Source organism: Mesoplodon densirostris, chromosome 15 (genome assembly GCF_025265405.1).
Source record: "Mesoplodon densirostris isolate mMesDen1 chromosome 15, mMesDen1 primary haplotype, whole genome shotgun sequence".
Taxonomy (NCBI): Eukaryota; Metazoa; Chordata; class Mammalia; order Artiodactyla; family Ziphiidae; genus Mesoplodon; species Mesoplodon densirostris.
Window position 1 is genome coordinate 71,609,673 of NC_082675.1, and position 19,541 is coordinate 71,629,213.

Genomic DNA, 19,541 nt, shown 5'->3' on the forward strand with positions numbered 1-19,541 from the left:
TACACGCATACACTGGGACAGTTGAGAGCAAGGCTGAGAATTTCACATTATTGCTTTGAAATGCAACTTTATGTTCAGTTTAAGAATTCAGTGCAATTTATTAAAATAAAACAACACAGCAAGTGTCTGTCAACAGCCTGATAGAATCTAACCTGCCTTAAGAAAATAAAACTTTGCTAGTTTTGAAGAAACTCTTCATGCCTTTCAGGATTATTGCTACGTATTCATTCTGAGAGCATCTTATTTAAAGTCCTTGAAGTTCTATCTGACTTTGATTCATGACTTTCAAACAAAAAATTTAGAATTGCTTGGAAGCAAGAAGGCACACCTTGAAAAAGCAGAGTTGTCAGTTATCGGGGGAAAAAATGAGAAAATTTCGCAATGTTAGAAAATAAGACATGTTTCAACTGATGAAATATTAAAAGTTTAAAATGATATTCAACCGAGTATCAAGCCAAGCATCTCTATCATTCCACAAATACAAAATAAATGCACAGTTAAGCCAGACGCTGCAGAACAAGTTTTTATAATTTCAAAACGTTCACAAGCCTGTCATAATTCTCTCTCTAGGTAAAGCAGCCTTATAGCAGCTTCTTAGCTTCTTAATAATTAAACCACTCAGATGGAGCCCAAGACTTCACACCAAAACGTACTCTTCAGTAAAAGTGAGAAAATAAGGTTCAAAATAACAGTTCCCTGAAATGTATTTCTCCTTTCTCAACAAATGAGTCCAGTTTTACACTAAATGCTATTGTTCTGAAATTTCAACAGAAATCTTTGCGAGTGAAATATTGAAACCTTGGTTAAAAATAAAAGAACACCTGGGGGTGAGAGGGGAGACATCATTTGTACCACCTTAGAGGAGCTTGCTTAGTAGAATAATCAGACAAAGCTGGCTGAGAAGGCGTCTCCATTGTGGAAATAGCTAGGTGGTTGTGTCTTGTTGGAGTGTTTCAGGCATACATCCTTTTCATTTGTAAATATAATCCCAGCAGAGCTCAGAATTACACAAACCTTTCACCCACAGTTAACTGAAGAGTTTTTTCTTCTCCCTTATGTTTCTTCTCACTTTATATTTAAAATATACACACACCAGAAGACACCTCTTTAAGGGGAGCAGAATTGGATTTCAAGACAGGGAGGATAGTAGAAGAGAACCCTCATTATTCCAAAATTTGGAACAAAAAATATAGAAATCTTAGAAAACTCCTCAGAGATTTGAACGCCTAATGGATTAGGTGTTGTTTATTTGTATGAATTTTATATGCTTTTTGAAATATTTTTAATGGAATAAGTACCCCCAATGAAAACTTATATAGAGAGAGATTCTCCTATAACCAGCAATTCAAAAAAAAAACCCTTAACTTCTGTAACCTATAACTGCAGTGAAGAGGAAAAGATTGGTTAATGTACATGCTAAACTTCTGAAGCCTTTGCTTTAGTGAGTTCAGTATTAACTGAACAAAAAAAATACTTTCTTTGTGATGAACACTTTCTCAACTTTCAAGGTGTTCCCCAATGTCACGTTACATATTCTGTGTGAATTCTGTGAATAATTCTTTTGCCCTATTTGGGATGATTTAATTGCATTATCCTTCACCTTCTTTCTGCCTATACATTTTCATGACAAATAAGCATAATTTTAATATCCACACTTCATATTTCAATATCACTCATTAGAAAATGGGCACACTATGTTTAAAGTTAACTACTGTGAGCTATCCTAACATTTTAATGTAAACACCTAGAGTTAAACTTTTTCACAAAGTATCTACTTCTCTAGGAATGAACTATGAAGAGCCCCCCCCCCCTTTTATAGCTTATCGCACAATTGGCTTCTTCTAGACTTTTCTACACAGGATGGTGCCCAGGTGGCTGACACCTAGTTCACTTTAGAATCAACATAAATTTTATTTTAGCAAAAGTTGTATTATCACTCAAGTTAAAATTTTGTTCTCATGAAAAAGCATCATTATGATTTCCTTAAGATCAATTTCAAAAGTGATGGGGGAAATTAGGTATTTTAAGTACTGAATTTTTCAATCATATAAAATTTCTGGGCTTCTAATAAGATAAAAAAAATTACCAACTTCTCTTTTAAATTGTTTGTGATTTCTTCAAGCATTTTAGAAAAAAACTTTTTTTTCTAAAAATAGCTGAGGGTATAACCTCAACATCATGTTTGCAACCTTCAAATATGAAGGTTTTCATATAATGGAAAATACAGAGAACAGTTAATGCTGTCAGCATTATCCAACTTTTCCTGATATTCCTAAAAATCTCTTCTGTGAAAAAATGTCTCATCCAGACTTTAAGATTTTATTTTATTTAAAAATTCTTTCCTTAAAAAAACTGGTTAATCCAGTATCTCATAAACACTGAGTTTTTATTTTTCGAGTCTACCTAATGATTAACTCATATCTCAAATTTCCTTGGAGGGTCCAAATCTTATTTTAGATTCTTTAAGATAGTTGAAATTGTTTTCCTTAAAATTCATGTGTTCAAAATTATCTCTGACCACTTAATACAAAGCTTGTTAGATCTTTCTGAATTTAAAGGCAAAAATCAAACCAAAAAACAACTGCAATTTAACATAGACTTTCTTAAAAAGTGCTGTTTGGAAAAAAAGATAGCCTGTAATAAGGAAAGTCATAGACTATTTCTAAAGATAAAACTTCATATTTCTAGATAATTCTGAAGTTTCAGGGATTCTAACTGGGGATCTTAGTGAGACTGTCACTGAAGTTTCAAAATTGAATTAGAAGTGGAGACAAATTCCACCAATGTTTGAAGTAGAATGGTTGTAGTTGTTAATGGTTTCTGGTTAAATGTATATCATTTTGAAACATTCCAAATTATAAGAAGATGAAGATTTTATGTGTTTACATATTGGTGGACACACTAAAGTTTCTGAAAGACAATGTCTTTTGTTTCTGTGTTTTTTCTGTGTGTTTGGAAAAAATATTTTAAAACGGCACCACATAAAAAAAATTTTTTTTTGCTTTCTAGATTTTAATGCTTCCATGTTAATTTCTAAGAATCATGGACATTTTGTCAAAAAATGTGATTTAACGCGGTATAATTTTCTCTGCACTAACTCATGATTCAATACATATGACAATTAGGCTATACAAAGATAGGAAATTTGCTGGACGGAGCAGTAAAGTTGAAAGCTATTAAGTTCAAGATGATGTATGGCTTCAAAAAGAAAAAACAACATGTAGAAATCGAACAAAGAAGTTCACGTGCAAATGCAAGAAATTAGATAGGCAAGATAAATCCTCGCATCCACACACAAAAAAACAAAAAACAAAGCTATATCGTTAAAGTCCTATCAAAAGATGAGGGCTATAAGACATTGAGATGTGGCTGAAAAGAGCAACATACTAAAATGGGAAGAGAGAGCACAAAAATGTTTCCCAGTACTAAGCAGGGCTCCTGTGGGCAATTAGATAGTTGTCAATTTCACACAGCCTTTCCTTTAAAAAAAAAAACAATCACCCCAGCCCTAACTACAGGCCTCTGCTCTCCAAGGGGACAGACTCCTTTCCCTCCACTGCGCCTGTGCATTGCGACCCTGCAGGCTGGTTCTTCCGCCACCCTATCACTGTCATGCTTCCACAGTGACTCGAGGTCTCTAGATGCTGCGCACAGTACAAACACATTCAAGGATCCTGCCAGATCCATGGCACAATGTTGGGCCAGGCTTATGTTTTCTCTCTCCCACAGATGCTGCAGTTATTTTCAAAAACAGGGCCAGTCCAGCCCCTCACTCTCCCAATTTCCTGCAAAGATCCAGCCTAATGGCAGCAAGAGAAGTCCAGTCTCTGTCCCCTAGTCCTGCCATAAATAATATCTGATTACATACGTTACCGTTTAAATTTTCTTCCTTTATGTTAAGGAAGAGAAAGGGCCCATTTTGAAAAGAAGAAGAAAAAAAAGTGAGCTGACAGAACAGATTGTGACAGATTTATTACTATTTATCATGGTAAATATGTATTGAAGAAAACTTATAAATGTCTTTATCTGGTCATAATCACTCCAAAAGAAACCTTTTATTATCCCCAATTTTTTATTTGTCATAAAAATATTCATACATATTGAAGTAAGTTTTAGAAGTATCTCTTATGGGATAAAAATTATTTGAGCTTAAAAGAAGGACTAAGCATGGCAGAGGTCTAAATATACAAAAATATAGAGCTACTGGGGCAAAAGTGTTACAGTATCTAATACAGATCGTCTCTTTAGATCAAACTGAAATATATATTTTGTGCAGTGATAAGGCATGTGGATTTCGTTATCAGTAATAAGTAATCCAATTCATATAACAAAGCTAACATAAAGTAAGTTAAATTGCTATTAAAAGAGAGCTGAGATTTGTTTAAGTAATGACAATAAATAGATGATTGGATTCTAAAATCCACCAAACTAACTTCTTGCTTAAAACAAACAAAAAACAAAACAAACAAAAAAATAACAAGGATAAAATTTCCATTTCAACTGAGTTTTCCTCCTTATCTTTCAAAAAAGAGTTCCTTATGGACCAAAATACCAACATGTTCCTTAAGGACAATTAAAACGTTCAGCCAACATGAATTCTCAAAGAAGAGGAAACCCTAAGCTGACCACCAAAAGCCAAAAATTAAATAATACAAACTACATTTCCAATTCCTGATTTACTGGGAAGAAAGGAAAGATACTTTTATACTTCTGAACATATGACAACATATCAGCAACACATAATTGTCTTAACAGCAAAGGAAAAAGCTATACCAGTGAAATTTTCTATAGTGGCCAGTTAGCTCTACAGAAATACTTAAAAATTTACAATGAATTATGAGAAACTGTTGTTGACAATGATTAAATGGGTAGATAATATCTACTGCCACACTAAAGCACTCCTTAGAAACTGTAAATTTCTGCACAATTTTAGCACTGGAAAAAAATAAACTAAGTTTATTTGAATATGAGGCATAAACAGTGTACTATAGCTTTAAGTTTTGCATGGCTTTTATAGCAAAGAGCTATTCTATCATTTTAGAACATTCAAAGGTCCACTTACTGTCCGTATTAGGTTCAGGCATGTTTAAAATGTAAACAGCTGTGAGGACTATATCATTTGAAGTTGTCATAAAAGCTATTAAAAGCTAAAGTTTCATCTACATTAAATCTACCACAAATTTCAAGCTTAAAATATGCTTATAAAAACCTGCAGGGATATTAGCCAATTTCAAGACGACACAGAAATTCAAAGAATAAACCACTCAGTATGATTTTAAATGACTTATTGGTAGTCCAAAGCGACTATTTTATACACCATTGGCAGTTTTATTTACACAATATTTTTATATATTTATGGATAATTTTGTGACGCTTCTTCAACATTACTGAGTCTATGATAATCAGCATACAAAACTTGTTTTTTCTCCCTGATAAGACTTATTCTGTTATATTCGCTTAATAATTTTTTGGATGCACTGAACTGAAATCAAGTCAAACACACAGGTGTTTGGGTTAATCTAATCTCAGCACATTTGCAAAACCTATTATTCTTCTAATTTATTAAAAATGAAATAAAACTAATATGCGAGCACTGATTGGTAATATTATTTTCAGAAATCTAAATATAATTTTATTTTAGAGTACAAAAACTTATAAGGTTCATTAGCATTCTTTTCAATGAATACTAGTGCCCTATAGAACACAGAATTAAATTAAAACTATATATATATATATATATATATATATATATATATATATATATATATATATATATATATCATAGGCAGGAAGGAAGAACAAAAAAAAGGAGAAAGTAAGCAGGAGACAAGAAAAGAAAAACTCATAGTTTTATTCTACATACAGGGGAAATTTCTAGAAACAGGTCAGTTCTAAACAAAATTAAATTATCTAGGAGCTCGAATTAGAAAAAATATATATATATGGATTGAAAATAAGATATCATGTATTTAACTATGATTACAACCAACTTTTGCTATGTTGGCAACTGGAGAGACCGCAGCAACCCCTGCTTACAGCACCAGGTATTAAAAAGACCCAGAATGCCTTTGGTTCCAGCTGGATTCTTCTAGTTGCCACCTGGTATTCCAGACACAAATGGCTACTGATGCAGCTACCTTTGCAGCCTTTATTCAGTCCCCTCTCTAGAAAATAGAGACATTCTCCCTGCACTCTGGGCTGAAACCCATGTAAATTTTTCCTAAATCCTCTCCACAAATCTCCTTTCGCATGCAAATCCATAAATCATCATAATACCGACAAAGAATTTAACCAACACGTGAAACTAATACTCATTCTCCTGAAAGCTCTGTGCAGGTAAAACCCCTCGAACTTCAGGCACCTTTTCAAGGCTCTCTTCAGAGCTTAACCAGCTGAATATCAACACACCCACCCAGTCTTCCAGGATATGCAATTAATCACTCCAACATGGGTCAGGTGGCTGGAGGTGCAGGGCATTTCTACCTCGGCCACATTCTAGATAAACGCACCACTCTGGCGGATGGAACCTCATTTCCTGCTATCTCCTTGGCATCAATACAAAGCAGAACAAAATAAACAATATACAAAGCAGAAACAAGCAGTACTTACTGAAGATGGCAAACCTGGAGGAACTTTTCGAACTTTCTTTGTCTGAACCTCTGAAAGAAAATGAGGAGGCTGTGAGGTCCCCTGCATGCCCATTCTCCTAACTAAAAGAGATTATACCACGAAGCCATTTAGATTCGACCAGATTTTCTTAAATCGTGACTTTAGCAAAATGTCGGTACCGCTATCATCTTTTCTTCTGGCAGAAATCAAATCCTGCCTCTTTCATAAAAATGAAGAGATTTAACTTTTTAATGCTCTGGTTTTTAAAGAGGTTCCTTAGATGGGCGGCCAAGAGAAAACAAGAAATAAGCATACACCAAAATAGTTCTCCTGCTACTAGAAGTTAACATACCCACCCAACGTATTACTGGGGTAGGGTGGTGGGAGAGTCATGAGCCCGACAATTGAGCACAATTTTATGGCTTTTCGGGGGGTGGGGTGAGGATAGTTTGAGAAGATGATATTAAGAAAGAAAGAAAAAGAAGAAAAAGCTACTAATAATCACTCAGGCATTCAAACAGAGGAATACCTTACCCAGGGCACTACTGTGGAGAGGCCTCCTTCGGGGGTTATTGCTAGAATACTGATAATACTGGGAACCAGGTTTGGTGGGCGAAAGGGTTCCTGGGTTGCCCATATCCATGTCACCTCCAAGGAGACTCTGCTAAAAGGTTAAAAAGGAAAAACAAACATATAAGGTTAAGTTTTTACATTTGCCACCCACCAACTGATTGTTAGTACTTAAACCAATGCAATAAAGGAAACAGCATCTGCTAAGCTGAAACAATTAAAACCCAACATGACAGAAAGCGAAAGAAAAGCCCTCTAAGAAGCTATCCCAAAGTTTGTGAATTTTTAGTTCATTACTTTGGAGAGGAAGGTAGACAGTGATGTTCATTAAATGAGATTTTCATCTTTTAAGACGACTAACATTTTCATCTCATAAGTAAAGGGCATTTATGCAAGGCTAATATTTTCTTTATCTAGAGATAGGCTCATATCTGGGAACTAGTCATGCCCTTCCCTTAACAAGAACCAGGGAGAATCTGATTTTTCGAACGCACACCATTTCCCCCTGCTGCTCACACTGGGGGAGACTGTAGATGCTCATTTCAGCTGGGAGCTTTGCCTCTCTGCGTGACCCTCCACGAATTCACACAGCACCCCCAGAATAGAAAATGCCAACTGAACCAGGAGGAAATTCAAATCCTCACACTGGCTCCCCAAATTATAGAAATAGTAGGCATTCTAAGCTAACAGGAACACATTAAAGGACTTCAGAATGCCCTCTTGAGGACTATCAGAAACTAAAACACATCCCCCAAAATGAAACATTTACCTGAACACTAGAAAACTTTCCCAAATATCACTAACTTATCATGGCGTGACAAATCACTAAACTTTCGAAAACGATGACATACGAAAAATTATATAATAATATCACAGTCTCTAAAAGCTACATAGAAACTTACCCATAATATATAAATCGCCTGATTATACTCTGCATTGAACACATTGTTCTTTTAATTATTCTGATATGCAAGAAAACCAGTGTAGATACTACCATTTATATTAAGAACAAATTTACTATTTAATAAAGAAATTTTAAAATTAAGTACTAAAAATCTAACTTTATCGTTACTTGTAATCAACTTTTACTGACTGAACTAATTACTGTCCTTGATAAAGTACAGAATGTGTTTTCCCTAATCTAAATTCTAATCACCATGTCACTCACAACAGACTTAGGGATGCTTCACTAACACACTATTCACATGCAAAATACTCTAAATAGGCCAATTATGACTCTGCCCCTGTTCCCTGGTTAACCCGCTGAGAACTGAAAAATTTCACAAGGCAGTCACCAACTAAAACAAAGGGTCCTTGTTTTAAATTAAGACAGTCTTTTTGATTCCTAAATAGCTCAACAAAGTGGCATGTCTTCTAGTGAAAGCAGTTGGTCAAATATGACCCATAAGCTGGAAAATCAAAAATTCAAACCTCCCCTTTCCACCACCATATAGCTAAATATCATAAAGAGAACCTCTCTCTTCCGAGGGATTTTTGTGAGGGCTGGTTGGGTAATATATAAAGGACTAATCAGCTACTGACAAGCTTGCCTTCACTGCTTCCAGTTTAAGACTTCTCCAAGGGACACATAATAAACATTACTTTAAAATAAAACTTCGAGGATGAGATTTTAGGATGGAAGGACATTTTGAGTATCAACTCATTTCGAATATCTTAATATTTACCGAATACCTGATACAGCCAGATCGTGTACTAGACAAAAATCTGACATCCGAATATTCAATTACTGCCTCTTCCGAATTTAGGAAAGATAACAAAATGCAAGGCGATCACAAACTAAAATAGAGGGCTCTTTATAATAGTTCTCTATAAATCAGGAATCCAACAGTATAACATCAAATGATTTCTTTATCACTTTAGGAGTGGCATTTAAAAATTTTGGAATCTCAACCTGATATTTCGCTCTCGGTAAATCTTACTGACAGTCTGTTTACCTAGGTCCAAGTTTTCTTTGCAATTTCCATCGATAAAGCCATGAATGATTTAAATCACAACCTCTTTACAGTTTGGGAAATCTACAAATGAGCCTTCATTTCATTGGAAAGAGGAGGTCGAGAATGATATTATTGATAACTCCGTAGTTTAGACATTACCCCTATTTCTGCAATTTTCTTTTTCCAAAATTATACAGAATATTCCAAAAAGGGCTGAGCGGATAGGTCGAAGTGCTTGCCTGTCATTTTAATGAGCTTAACCATTGCTTAATTCTTGTTGGTCCTGGTGGCAAAGGTTTTCCCTCCCAAGGAAGTAGATGCATTCAATAGGTCAACATAAAAACAAACAGGCTTGCTGTACTGTGTTTGAGCAGCATTCACAATAGAGCTGTGAAAAATATAAAATGATAACTAGATAGCTAACTGGCTGTGGCTGACCTCATTGCTGTTAATTTTAAAGAAAGTCATTTCATGGGCCAGTGGTAAATAAATCACGCATCCAACTCTTCCATGACGTGAGCTATGTATAGTGACACAGGACTGAGAGTAGACAGCACTTACAAACACCTAGTGGCTCGTGCTAATCCTTCTTTCTTTCTTTTTTTTTTTTGACAAAGCACATTCCTGTTTTTTTCTTTTCAGATCTGTTTGTTCCTTTTTCTCGTTTACTCAGACAATAGAATCATTCTTCTAAAGCATACAAAAATAAGCATTTCCTCACACTTAAGGGAGGCTCTAATCACCCCCCTAGGGAAAATTAAGATATAAATATATGTGTTCCTATTGTAGAATACATTTGTAAATGAACAATGACCATTTACTATTGTCTGGCCTTTACATCACGCACTTAACTCTTTAGCTATGAGAAAGATAAAAATATTTTTTCCACCGGCTGAAAACCTGAGTTTATGAATTTTAAAAAGTTAATGCCACTCAGTTTAATAAGGTAAATTAAATATTGCACAAAATAGATATGGCATTCATTTATATACAAATTCACCTACATGTATATATACATATTTATATACGCATGTATATATGTATATACATATATACATACATATCTGAAGACAAATTTATACTTAGTAAAAGTTAAGTGCAAAAGCTAAAGTCTACTTTCAAAATGGGCAACTTTGCCTTAAACAGGATTATAAAGGTTTTAGGGTTTTCACATTGTGCAAGCTCATGCTCTGCGGTTATGCTGGGTCCCAGTAGAGAGCTGCCTTACTCTGCCAGGAAACACTGGAAGCAAGATGTGGCATCTCGCAGAGCTAACCTGTAAATCTTAAAGCCAGAGTTTAGCATTTTGTTTAACTGCCTGCAACGTGATGCGCCGATCTCTTCCCCTTATTCGCTCCTTATTTTCTTCCAAAGACCAACCCTTTGGACTTAAAATACCCTAACCAAAGAATAAAATATACTGACTTTGTCAACTCGATTTAAACATTTGGGGGTCCACCCCCTGCAATCAATTCTTCAGCAAAGACCCAGTCCCAACATAGCCACTCAAATGCCAAATGCAGCCATTCTGTAAGGGGCCCTTTCAATGAAACGTTTTGTTTCACATCAGATCTGGGTCTCAGACTCTCTTTCTAACACATCCTCAACCCTGCTCCCTATTGCTTTTGTGGGGAGTTTTTTTAACATCCTTGATCTACCATCGAACTTTACTTATGCAACCAAGAATGCAAACCATGAATTAAAACTTGGGTAACAGAAAAGCAGCATATCTCTCAAATGAGATTTATAACTGAATGGTAATCAAAAATAGAACTAACTGCTTCAAGCTTAAATGATCAACTTTTTTCTTGTTAAACAAAAATCATCTTGCGCTGAACTATTATTTCATTTCAGTCAGCACTTTAAATGTAATGGGTGGGTGGTACATTTCTAAAAAGGAAGATTATATTTACCCTTAATTATAGATATGAGTGAGATCAGAATACGACGAATGCTGCTTTTTGGCTTATAATTAATTCACCTAATAGGTGAATGACCTGGAATTTCAGAGTTGGAATCTGGGAGAGAAAAAAAAAAAAAGAGGTCGGGGTGGGGGGGAATCTCTGGGGAAAAATCAAGTGTGACCCTGGTTTCTTAAGGTTTTCTCTGATTTTGCGTCACTCCCATTACGTTGTGATCCGATATCAGACACAACATCTTGGGGGGATGTTGGAGAACAGAGAAAAGCAGTCTCAGATGAAACCAGATTAAGCTCCTTTTCTGAACTATTGCCAAATGCTTGTGAGTCTAATTCATGTTTGGGTATTCTAGTACTCACACAGCTGCAATTCCATTCTTTCATCACAAACCTAAGTAATGTATAGTGGCTTTGTATAGCGAACTGACTCTTTATAGCCAGGAATTTTACAAGGCTTTCTGTTAATACGGAAATAAAATTCTGAACCACTCTAAAACTTACAAATGCGGGATATATGTAGAGGGATCTAATAGACTGCAGTGCCAAATGCAAAATATACATTGAGAAAAATTGTAAATTAGATTTGTTTAAAAAACTTAATTCACAACCGAGGTCATTTTTACATAGTTAATTCTGCACAGAATTGGGTTTTCAAAGACACTGCTGAATAAGATTCCTAACAGCCATGGGGAAGTTTTTGCAAATCCCTGTCGAATAGCTGCTGCTGAATTTGCCATTCTGACCACAGAAGGGCCATTGCTGACTTACTATAGTAGCAGGAGGGGGTGATAATTTTGCTGCTGTTGGCACTTACTCTGCAACCCAGAAGATATCTCGCACCAAAGGGCAATGAAGAACACAGTATTTCCACCTGTCCGCTTTTGAACTTCAAAGCTCAAAACTCAAGGTCAGTCTCTGGACAGTCTTTATTCCTGATACCTGAAGGTCCAGGAATATACCTTTATAGTTTATTTTGATTTTGTCTTATGCTTCAACAAAAGAGGACTCGGGAAACTCAGAAAGATAAGATGGCAAGGGTAACTTTCGTAATCAGGGACTTAAAAGATTGCTGTTATACTGGAGAGAAATGCAAATTATTAAAATTATCCTTGAGCAAGGATTTTCTTTTAAGGACTTTGGTCAATGTCTGTCTGTCATTTCTACTTTAAAAGTGTAATGCGAATTGTAACAAGTCAGAAGTTGAACCCAAACCTTTTAAGGTAAGATGGAGAGCTTTGAGGTCGGACAGAAAGGTCGAACTCTAGCTCAGAGGCATAGAGAAATGTGAGTGGCAGTTGGTGATGCAATTGCTCTAAACCATATTTTCCTCCTCTGTACAAAGGAAATAATAAAAGTTCTATCACACAGTTATCAGGAGCAGATGAAACAACATATGTACAATGTCCAGCAGAGCTGGAGTCCAGCACACAGTTACTCTCCTTCCTCCAATTCATGGCCCCATATTATGATGTGCTGATTATTATTTAAAAGATTCCTCAAAAGTTGTGAATGTCAGTTAGATCCCCTACACCACCTTCAAATGAAAAGTATATACTGAGATAATAATTTTGAAAAGTCACTAGTAAAGAAATGAAAAAGAGTTAAATATGGCAGTCTATATAAATAGTGATGACAGCCTCATGGCCTAGAGCTACACTGGCAAGAAGAAATGGCTAGTTTTCTTCCATGCTTAATAAAAAACTGGCCAACAATCAATCTCTATAATTTCAGCTTAAGTGGCCATTTTCCTGGAACTGCCACAAGCATTACATCAACGGCTCATTTCATTTTGCTCTTTTGCAAGCATGAGCAAACTGCTACTGTTAATTCAACTATACGTGAGATCAAAACTAGTCACAGTTAACCAACTGGGTATGCAAAAATAAGAAATGCATTATATTTGATAGAATTTAATCAATCATGTGATGTTAAATAAATTCAAATTCTTACTACTACATTAGCCGCTGAAAAATGACATCAAATAAAGTTCAATTTTGTTTTTCCCTTTGCAAGGCCAATTATAGGCACTGAATGGCCATTATGTGGTATTTTTCAAGTACAATTTTTAAAAAAACTGCTTCCCCCATGACATCACAAAAAATAAATGCACTTCACAGTTTTGGTTGGAAATTCGGATAACTCCTAAAGAATTCAATTGACCTTGAACAAAATTATTCATTTTAGTAGTGATTATATTTCACCATACATTCAAAAATTCAAATATATTGTCTTTTCCTATGAAGACACACAACACCTTATATTTAAATGTTATAATGTGATGCAAAGGTTTCCATGGTAACTATACTTAATGTATAACACAGTAATAGTCAGGTAAAAACTCATGCATTTTGGTATGGAAATTACAACTGCCCAAGGGTTGACAAGATTTATGCATTCACCTGTTTGACTACCTCTCAAATTAAAAAAATATATATACATTATTTATTGTATACAATAAAGTGAGGAGGTCATTCCTTGGTTTCTGAAAATCCATTCTGGAATCCCAGGTCATCTATTACATATTCAAAAGAGGATTACATTTGTTCGTGAGAAGGTAGAAATTTAGCAAAAAGAAAACACAAAAGCAAAGAGTAACCTACAGCATAAGTGGATAAACAATATAGAATTTAAGATAACTACCTGATTTTCAGTTTATGCACCTTTCTCAATTCAGGAAGTTTATTTAATATATAACCTGATAAGTACGCTGTAATCACTACTTGCCTTAAAATGTTTCTCTTCAGCAATTTTGTTCCAAAGTAAAAACAGAACAAATTTGAATAAGACCTGTTAACATACTAGGGAATTAGCACTATTTCTCCTATAAATATAAACATGTGGCTATATTAAATGTGCTGAAAAGTATATTTGGCCAGGTTGCTATTTTAGTAAAATAAAGGAAGAGTGAACTGTCACATGTCATTCTTCTTCATACTGGGTGGGAGAGGTTCCACTTCAAGGTTGTTTATAATACCTTCCCCTCTAAGGAAGAATCTATAAAACCCATTTTCATGTAGAGACTGTTTTCCTGGAGGACAGGGGCCAGAATTTCATTCATCCTGATTACTAACCAGCAACTCAAACAGGTGCTCATATAAAGTCGAAGAGCCAACGGTATGAGATTTACTAAACTAAAGTATCCTGATAACTATCTGAACTGGTACATAAGATGACAGCCTACCGTGTGACATGAGGAAATGGAGGTTGTCTGGAGAAGCAGCAAATATATAGTGAAATCTTTTTTTTTTTTAAGATATTGTATTCTTATTATGTAACTGCTACACTTCCACTATTGATTGATTGATTGATTGATTGATTGATTTACGGCTGTGTTGGGTCTTCGTTTCTGTGCGAGGGCTTTCTCCAGTTGCGGTGAGCGGGGGCCACTCTTCATTGCGGTGCGCGGGCTTCTCACTGTCGCGGCCTCTCCCGTTCCGGAGCACAGGCTCCAGATGCGCAGGCTCAGTAGTTGTGGCTCACGGGCCCAGTTGCTCCGCGGCACGTGGGATCTTCCTAGACCGGGGCTCGAACCCGTGTCCCCTGCATTGGCAGGCAGATTCTCAACCACTGCGTCACCAGGGAAGCCCCCCATAATGAAATCTTTGAATCATCCTGAAATTAAGTCCGGACTACCCTTTAAGAGCGACACATGGCCTCCTGCATAAAGAGGTCTGTGTTCAATGAGCATTAACAGTTTCCCCCGCGAAGTTCTCTTTCAGGAATATGTGGCATGAAGGCCAAATTAGTCTATGTGGTAGTTAACGAGGCAAAGACTTATCCGTCTCTTAAGTCCCCACTGAGCCTCGCCCTGAGATCTGCCATGGCAAAGGCTCACTAAATATTGAAATGAATACAGAAGAACGGTTGCTATTGATCAAGTTGAGGACTTAAATAACTATTCTGGGTTTTGTTTTGTTGTTTTAGGATAAATCTATTCCATTAGTCATTCCTACTACTGTTGCTGCTAATAATAATAACAGTAGTAGTAGTACGGGGGAGGGATAAATTAGGAGTTTGTGATTAACAGATATACACTACTATATATAAAATAGATAACCAACAAGGACCTACTCTACAGCACAGGGAACTATATTCAATATCCTATAATAGCCTGTAATGGAAAAGAATCTGAAAAAGAATATATATATATATACCTGAATCACTTTGCTGTACACGTGAAATGAATACAACATTGTACATCAACTATACTTCACTAAAAAGGTGTTTTGAAAAGAAGGAAAAAAATAATAATAGTAGTAGTAATAGCAGTAAGCAGACAAGGAGGAGGGGGAATCTGGAATAAGAGGGGTGGTGAGGGTGAAAGGGATAGTAGTAGCAGCTACCGTAACTGAGTGTCTTCCACGAGCCAGGCGCAATCGCAGCTCCTTTACATACATACTAAGAAGGCAGAAGATGGGACCCCAATGGACACACGGGGACGTTCAGGGTGGAAACGTGGCCTCATCAATGCCATGTGGCTGGCAAGTGGCAGAGCCAGGACTGGAGTCCAGTTAGGCTTGACATCAAAACCTGTGCTTAGGGCTTCCCTGGTGGCGCAGTGCTTGAGAGTCCGCCTGCCGATGCAGGGGACATGGGTTCGTGCCCTGGTCCGGGAAGATCCCACATGCCACGGAGTGGCTGGGCCCGTGAGCCATGGCCGCTGAGCCCCTGTGCGTCCGGAGCCCGTGCTCCGCAACAGGAGAGGCCACAGCGGTGAGAGGCCCGCGTACAGCACAAAAAACAAAAACAAAAACAAAACAAAACAAAAAAAACCTGTGCTTAGCCTCTACCCCACACACTGCCTGCCTCTGTTCTGTGCACTCGGGTTTTCCTGCCCTCACTCCCACCGTTAAGAGGAGTCAATCTCTTTCTCTCCAGTTCATCTTAACACCAAATCTGATCTCTTAAACTTAGTCCAAAGGTGCTTCTAAACTCAGTCACGTAGGGCAGGCCTGGGTGTGAGTGCCACTTACCCGCTGCATAACCTTGTACAGTGTGTCTAACCTTGGCAGGCTTCAGGCTCCCTATCTGAAAAATGTGAGTATTATAATAATACTACCTGTTTTAAGAATTCACTTAGATAATCTAAAGTGCTTAGCAAATTCCTAACACTTTCTGAGCCTTAATTAATTGTATATATACAATTATATAATACATATAAAATATATAAAATATGTATTATATATAAAATATTTTATGATATATGAATCCAATATATATTATATAACATGATTATGTTAAGTTAAAATGGGATATGATATATTATTATATACAAGCAATACACATACATATCATACATATTTGTACAAGGAGGGTGAGGGTGTTCGAGGGTGCCCTCTTGAACAACTGAAATCTCAGTTCTTCTGAGATTGCCCACTGCCCTTGCTTCTCCACTGCCTCTTGCCTTTAACCTTAATTTTAACCTCTTGTCTCTAACCTTGATTTCCATAGTGTGGTCAGTTATCTTCTCTAATGAGGCTCAAACGCTTTTTCTTTCTTGTTATTTCTTTTCCCCAGTCTTCCCTCATTGCAGTCCTCTCCAATTTCAGTCCTCCTCCTTCTAGACTTTTCCTTGCACTTCCTCTGAAAAAATTCACCTGCTGCAACATTACATGTTGAATGACAAGGAAGTATTTACTCATCTGATGTCTCCCTTATAGTCTGGGGGCTCCTCAAGGGCAGAAAATGAGCCTCCATCACCTTTGTATTTCTGGCCTCTAGTACAATAGGCCCTGGTACATAGTATGTCCTCAATAAACGCCAACTGGATTAAATAATTAAGTAGTCGATTAATTAACTAGTGAATATGCTTACATGAATGCCTTCAAAGGTTCCCATCATGAAGATAACTTCTCCATCTCTATCCTAGTAAACATATAACTCTTACACCTGCATATGCAGTCCTGTCCTCAACTTTTTTCCTGTGCCTCTGGACTGCTCTTCAAGACAACCATCGACCTCGTAAGTGCTTCATAAGAAACCTAAAATTTGACCCTTAATACACAAAGGGCTCAACACATCTTTTCCACAGAACTTCTGCTGCTTCCTAATTATTCTCTCAGTCCTTCAAAATATATTTGAAGAGGCAGAATTTGTGAAGTCTATGAAGAATTTAGTTGTATGTTCGTCTAAACACGTGCATGAAGGTTTACATTTTTTTAAATCTGTGATTGGTTTGGGTGAAAAAATGGCTGGACTTCCCTAAACATGGCGAGTTGTCAAATGGTTGATCCCTAAGAGGCCAGGTTCCAGTGAGAATCTGGAACAGCTGGGGTAATGCAGGCACTACCTGGGAGCTACAGATTCAGTGATGCCACACGCCTCCAGTAGAAAAGACACTGAGGGAAGAGGAACAAAGACACAGCGAGGAAAAGAGGGATGGATTGTGGAGAGTTTTAAAGGGAACGGTTACTCTGGGGAACAAACAGGAAGCAGGCTGGGAGAACTTAAAACAGCTGACTGAGAAATTACTCTTCCTGAGTACGCAGCAAGGAAATCTAAACATGTTCTTTAGCCCTGGGATTTTAATTTCTTGACTACGGATAGTAGGATGGGTCAGACAGGATCAGAAGATAGTAGGTATTCAATGCAGCTGGTGGAAATGGAAATGGCCACAGAAACGGAGACAGAACTAGAGACGGAAATAAGATCATCAAGGCAATGACTTAAGACCTGGGCTTCAACACAAGGCAAAGTTTTGGTATATTTCATCGTAGGAAGTGACATGACCTAATCTTTCTTGGACTATCCATGCACAATTTGTCTGAACTCTTCTGATTATGTTAACTTTTCCAGAATGGCACCACTACCTACTAAGAACAATGTTCTAAGACCGAGGTCAGCAAATATATCCTTCTTTTTTTTTTTTTCTTTAAAGTCTTTATTGAATTTGTTCCAATATCCCTTCTGTTTTATGTTTTGGTTTTTTGGCCACGAGGCATGTGGGATCTTAGCTCCCCGACCAGGGACTGAACCCGCACCCTCTTCATTGGAAGCCAAAGTCTTAACCACTGGACGCCAGGGAAGTCCCAGCAAATATATTCTTAAAGGGCCAGGGAGTAAATATTTTAGTCTTTGCCAACCATGGGGGCTCTGTCGCAATTACTCGTCTCTGCTGTTGTGGTGCCAAATCAGCCACGTGTAGTATGTAAATGAACAGGTGAGGCTGTGTTCCAATAAAACTTTATTTGTAAGAATGGGCTGTGGGCCAGATTGGCTCCAGGCCAGTGTTTGCTGATTCCTTTTCTAAGATGCAAGTACAGTACTTTGATAGGACACATCCTCAAAGCTCAATTATTTTGCCGTGGTAAAAATGTCACGAAACTGTATGGATGCCTGCTTTCCACCTTACTCTCCCCCTCATCCCAGCCCCACCCAGAATGTTCATATACTGCTGTCAGAATTTAGCTTTCTCAAGCCCAGAGCGCTCCTGTGTTCAGAAAATCCTTCAGAGCTTGCAAATACTCATCCCCCGACCCCCAGCCCACGTCTAATCGAGCCCCAATCTACCTTCCAGGCCTCTCTTCCCTCTTCCACACACTGTGAGCTGCCACTGTTCAGGCACTGGAGATGCAGAATATCCTCATCGGTATCTTCCACTCAACTCAGCCTATGTACAGTGAGAGTCCCAGGGCATCTGGGCCTTTCCCCACTGCCCTCTCCTCTCTCCTCATCTCTAGCCACTGCCAGCTCCAGAGCTTCAAAAATACGGCTGCCTGGCCCAGACCTGAGCCACACTGCCCCTTCCCCACTGAAACAGCAACCTGTCTCTCTTTCAAAACTCCATTCAAATCTCACTTGTGCCACAAAGTCTTTCTGAGGTGAACTAACCAGTGTTCATTCTTTCAGTTTACTCAACATTTACACATACCACTTTAAAAACAGCCTGGGGCCTCCCTGGTGGCACAGTGGTTAAGAGTCCGCCTGCCGATGCAGGGGATACGGGTTCGTGCCCCGGTCTGGGAGGATCCCATATGCCGCGGAGCGGCTGGGCCCGTGAGCCATGGCCGCTGGGCCTGCGCATCCGGAGCCTGTGCTCCGCAACGGGAGAGGCCACAACAGTGAGAGGCCCGCATACCGCAAAAAGAAGAAAAAAAAAAAAAAAAAAACAGCCTGAAATTGTCAGGAGGAAAATGATATTTTAACGGCAAGCAACCAACTAACTTCACAGAATTAGAACAGGGTTGTGATTTTTAAGCTCCCTGATAGTAATTATAGAGCATTTGTATCCAGCTATATTCCATTTTCTCTCCAAGGATGTAGAACTGGTATATATTTTATTATGTTTTCTCATAATTCCTCATTATAAATATATTTAGATATTCAGCATATGACCCTACCTGAACTAGTTCACAAGCTAGTTTAACAAAAATCATGAAAGGATTCAGCAACACAAACACGTCTAAAAGAACAAAATAATCTCATATAACGATTTTTCAAGGAACCAAATTTCTTAATCTTTTCACACAAACGTTTCACAGAAAAGCACA

General features: G+C 37.5%; 1 protein-coding gene across 18 annotated transcripts in view; it reads right to left on the reverse strand.

Moving 5' to 3' along the window:
• Nucleotides 1-19,541, reverse strand: part of TCF4 (transcription factor 4) — a 372,534-nt gene that overhangs the window by 123,034 nt on the left and 229,959 nt on the right. For 12 of the 18 annotated variants that reach the window (XM_060119615.1, XM_060119607.1, XM_060119612.1 and 9 more), the window contains 2 exons: nucleotides 7,144-7,273; nucleotides 6,610-6,659 (listed from right to left, as the gene is read on the reverse strand). The exons of 2 other annotated variants lie outside the window; for them this stretch is intronic. In XM_060119615.1, coding sequence (XP_059975598.1) covers nucleotides 6,610-6,659; nucleotides 7,144-7,273 — 180 coding nt within the window. The remainder of the gene's footprint in view (nucleotides 1-6,609; nucleotides 6,660-7,143; nucleotides 7,274-19,541) is intronic. 4 more of the 18 variants (XM_060119627.1, XM_060119611.1, XM_060119608.1 and 1 more) reach the window with 1 other exon arrangement.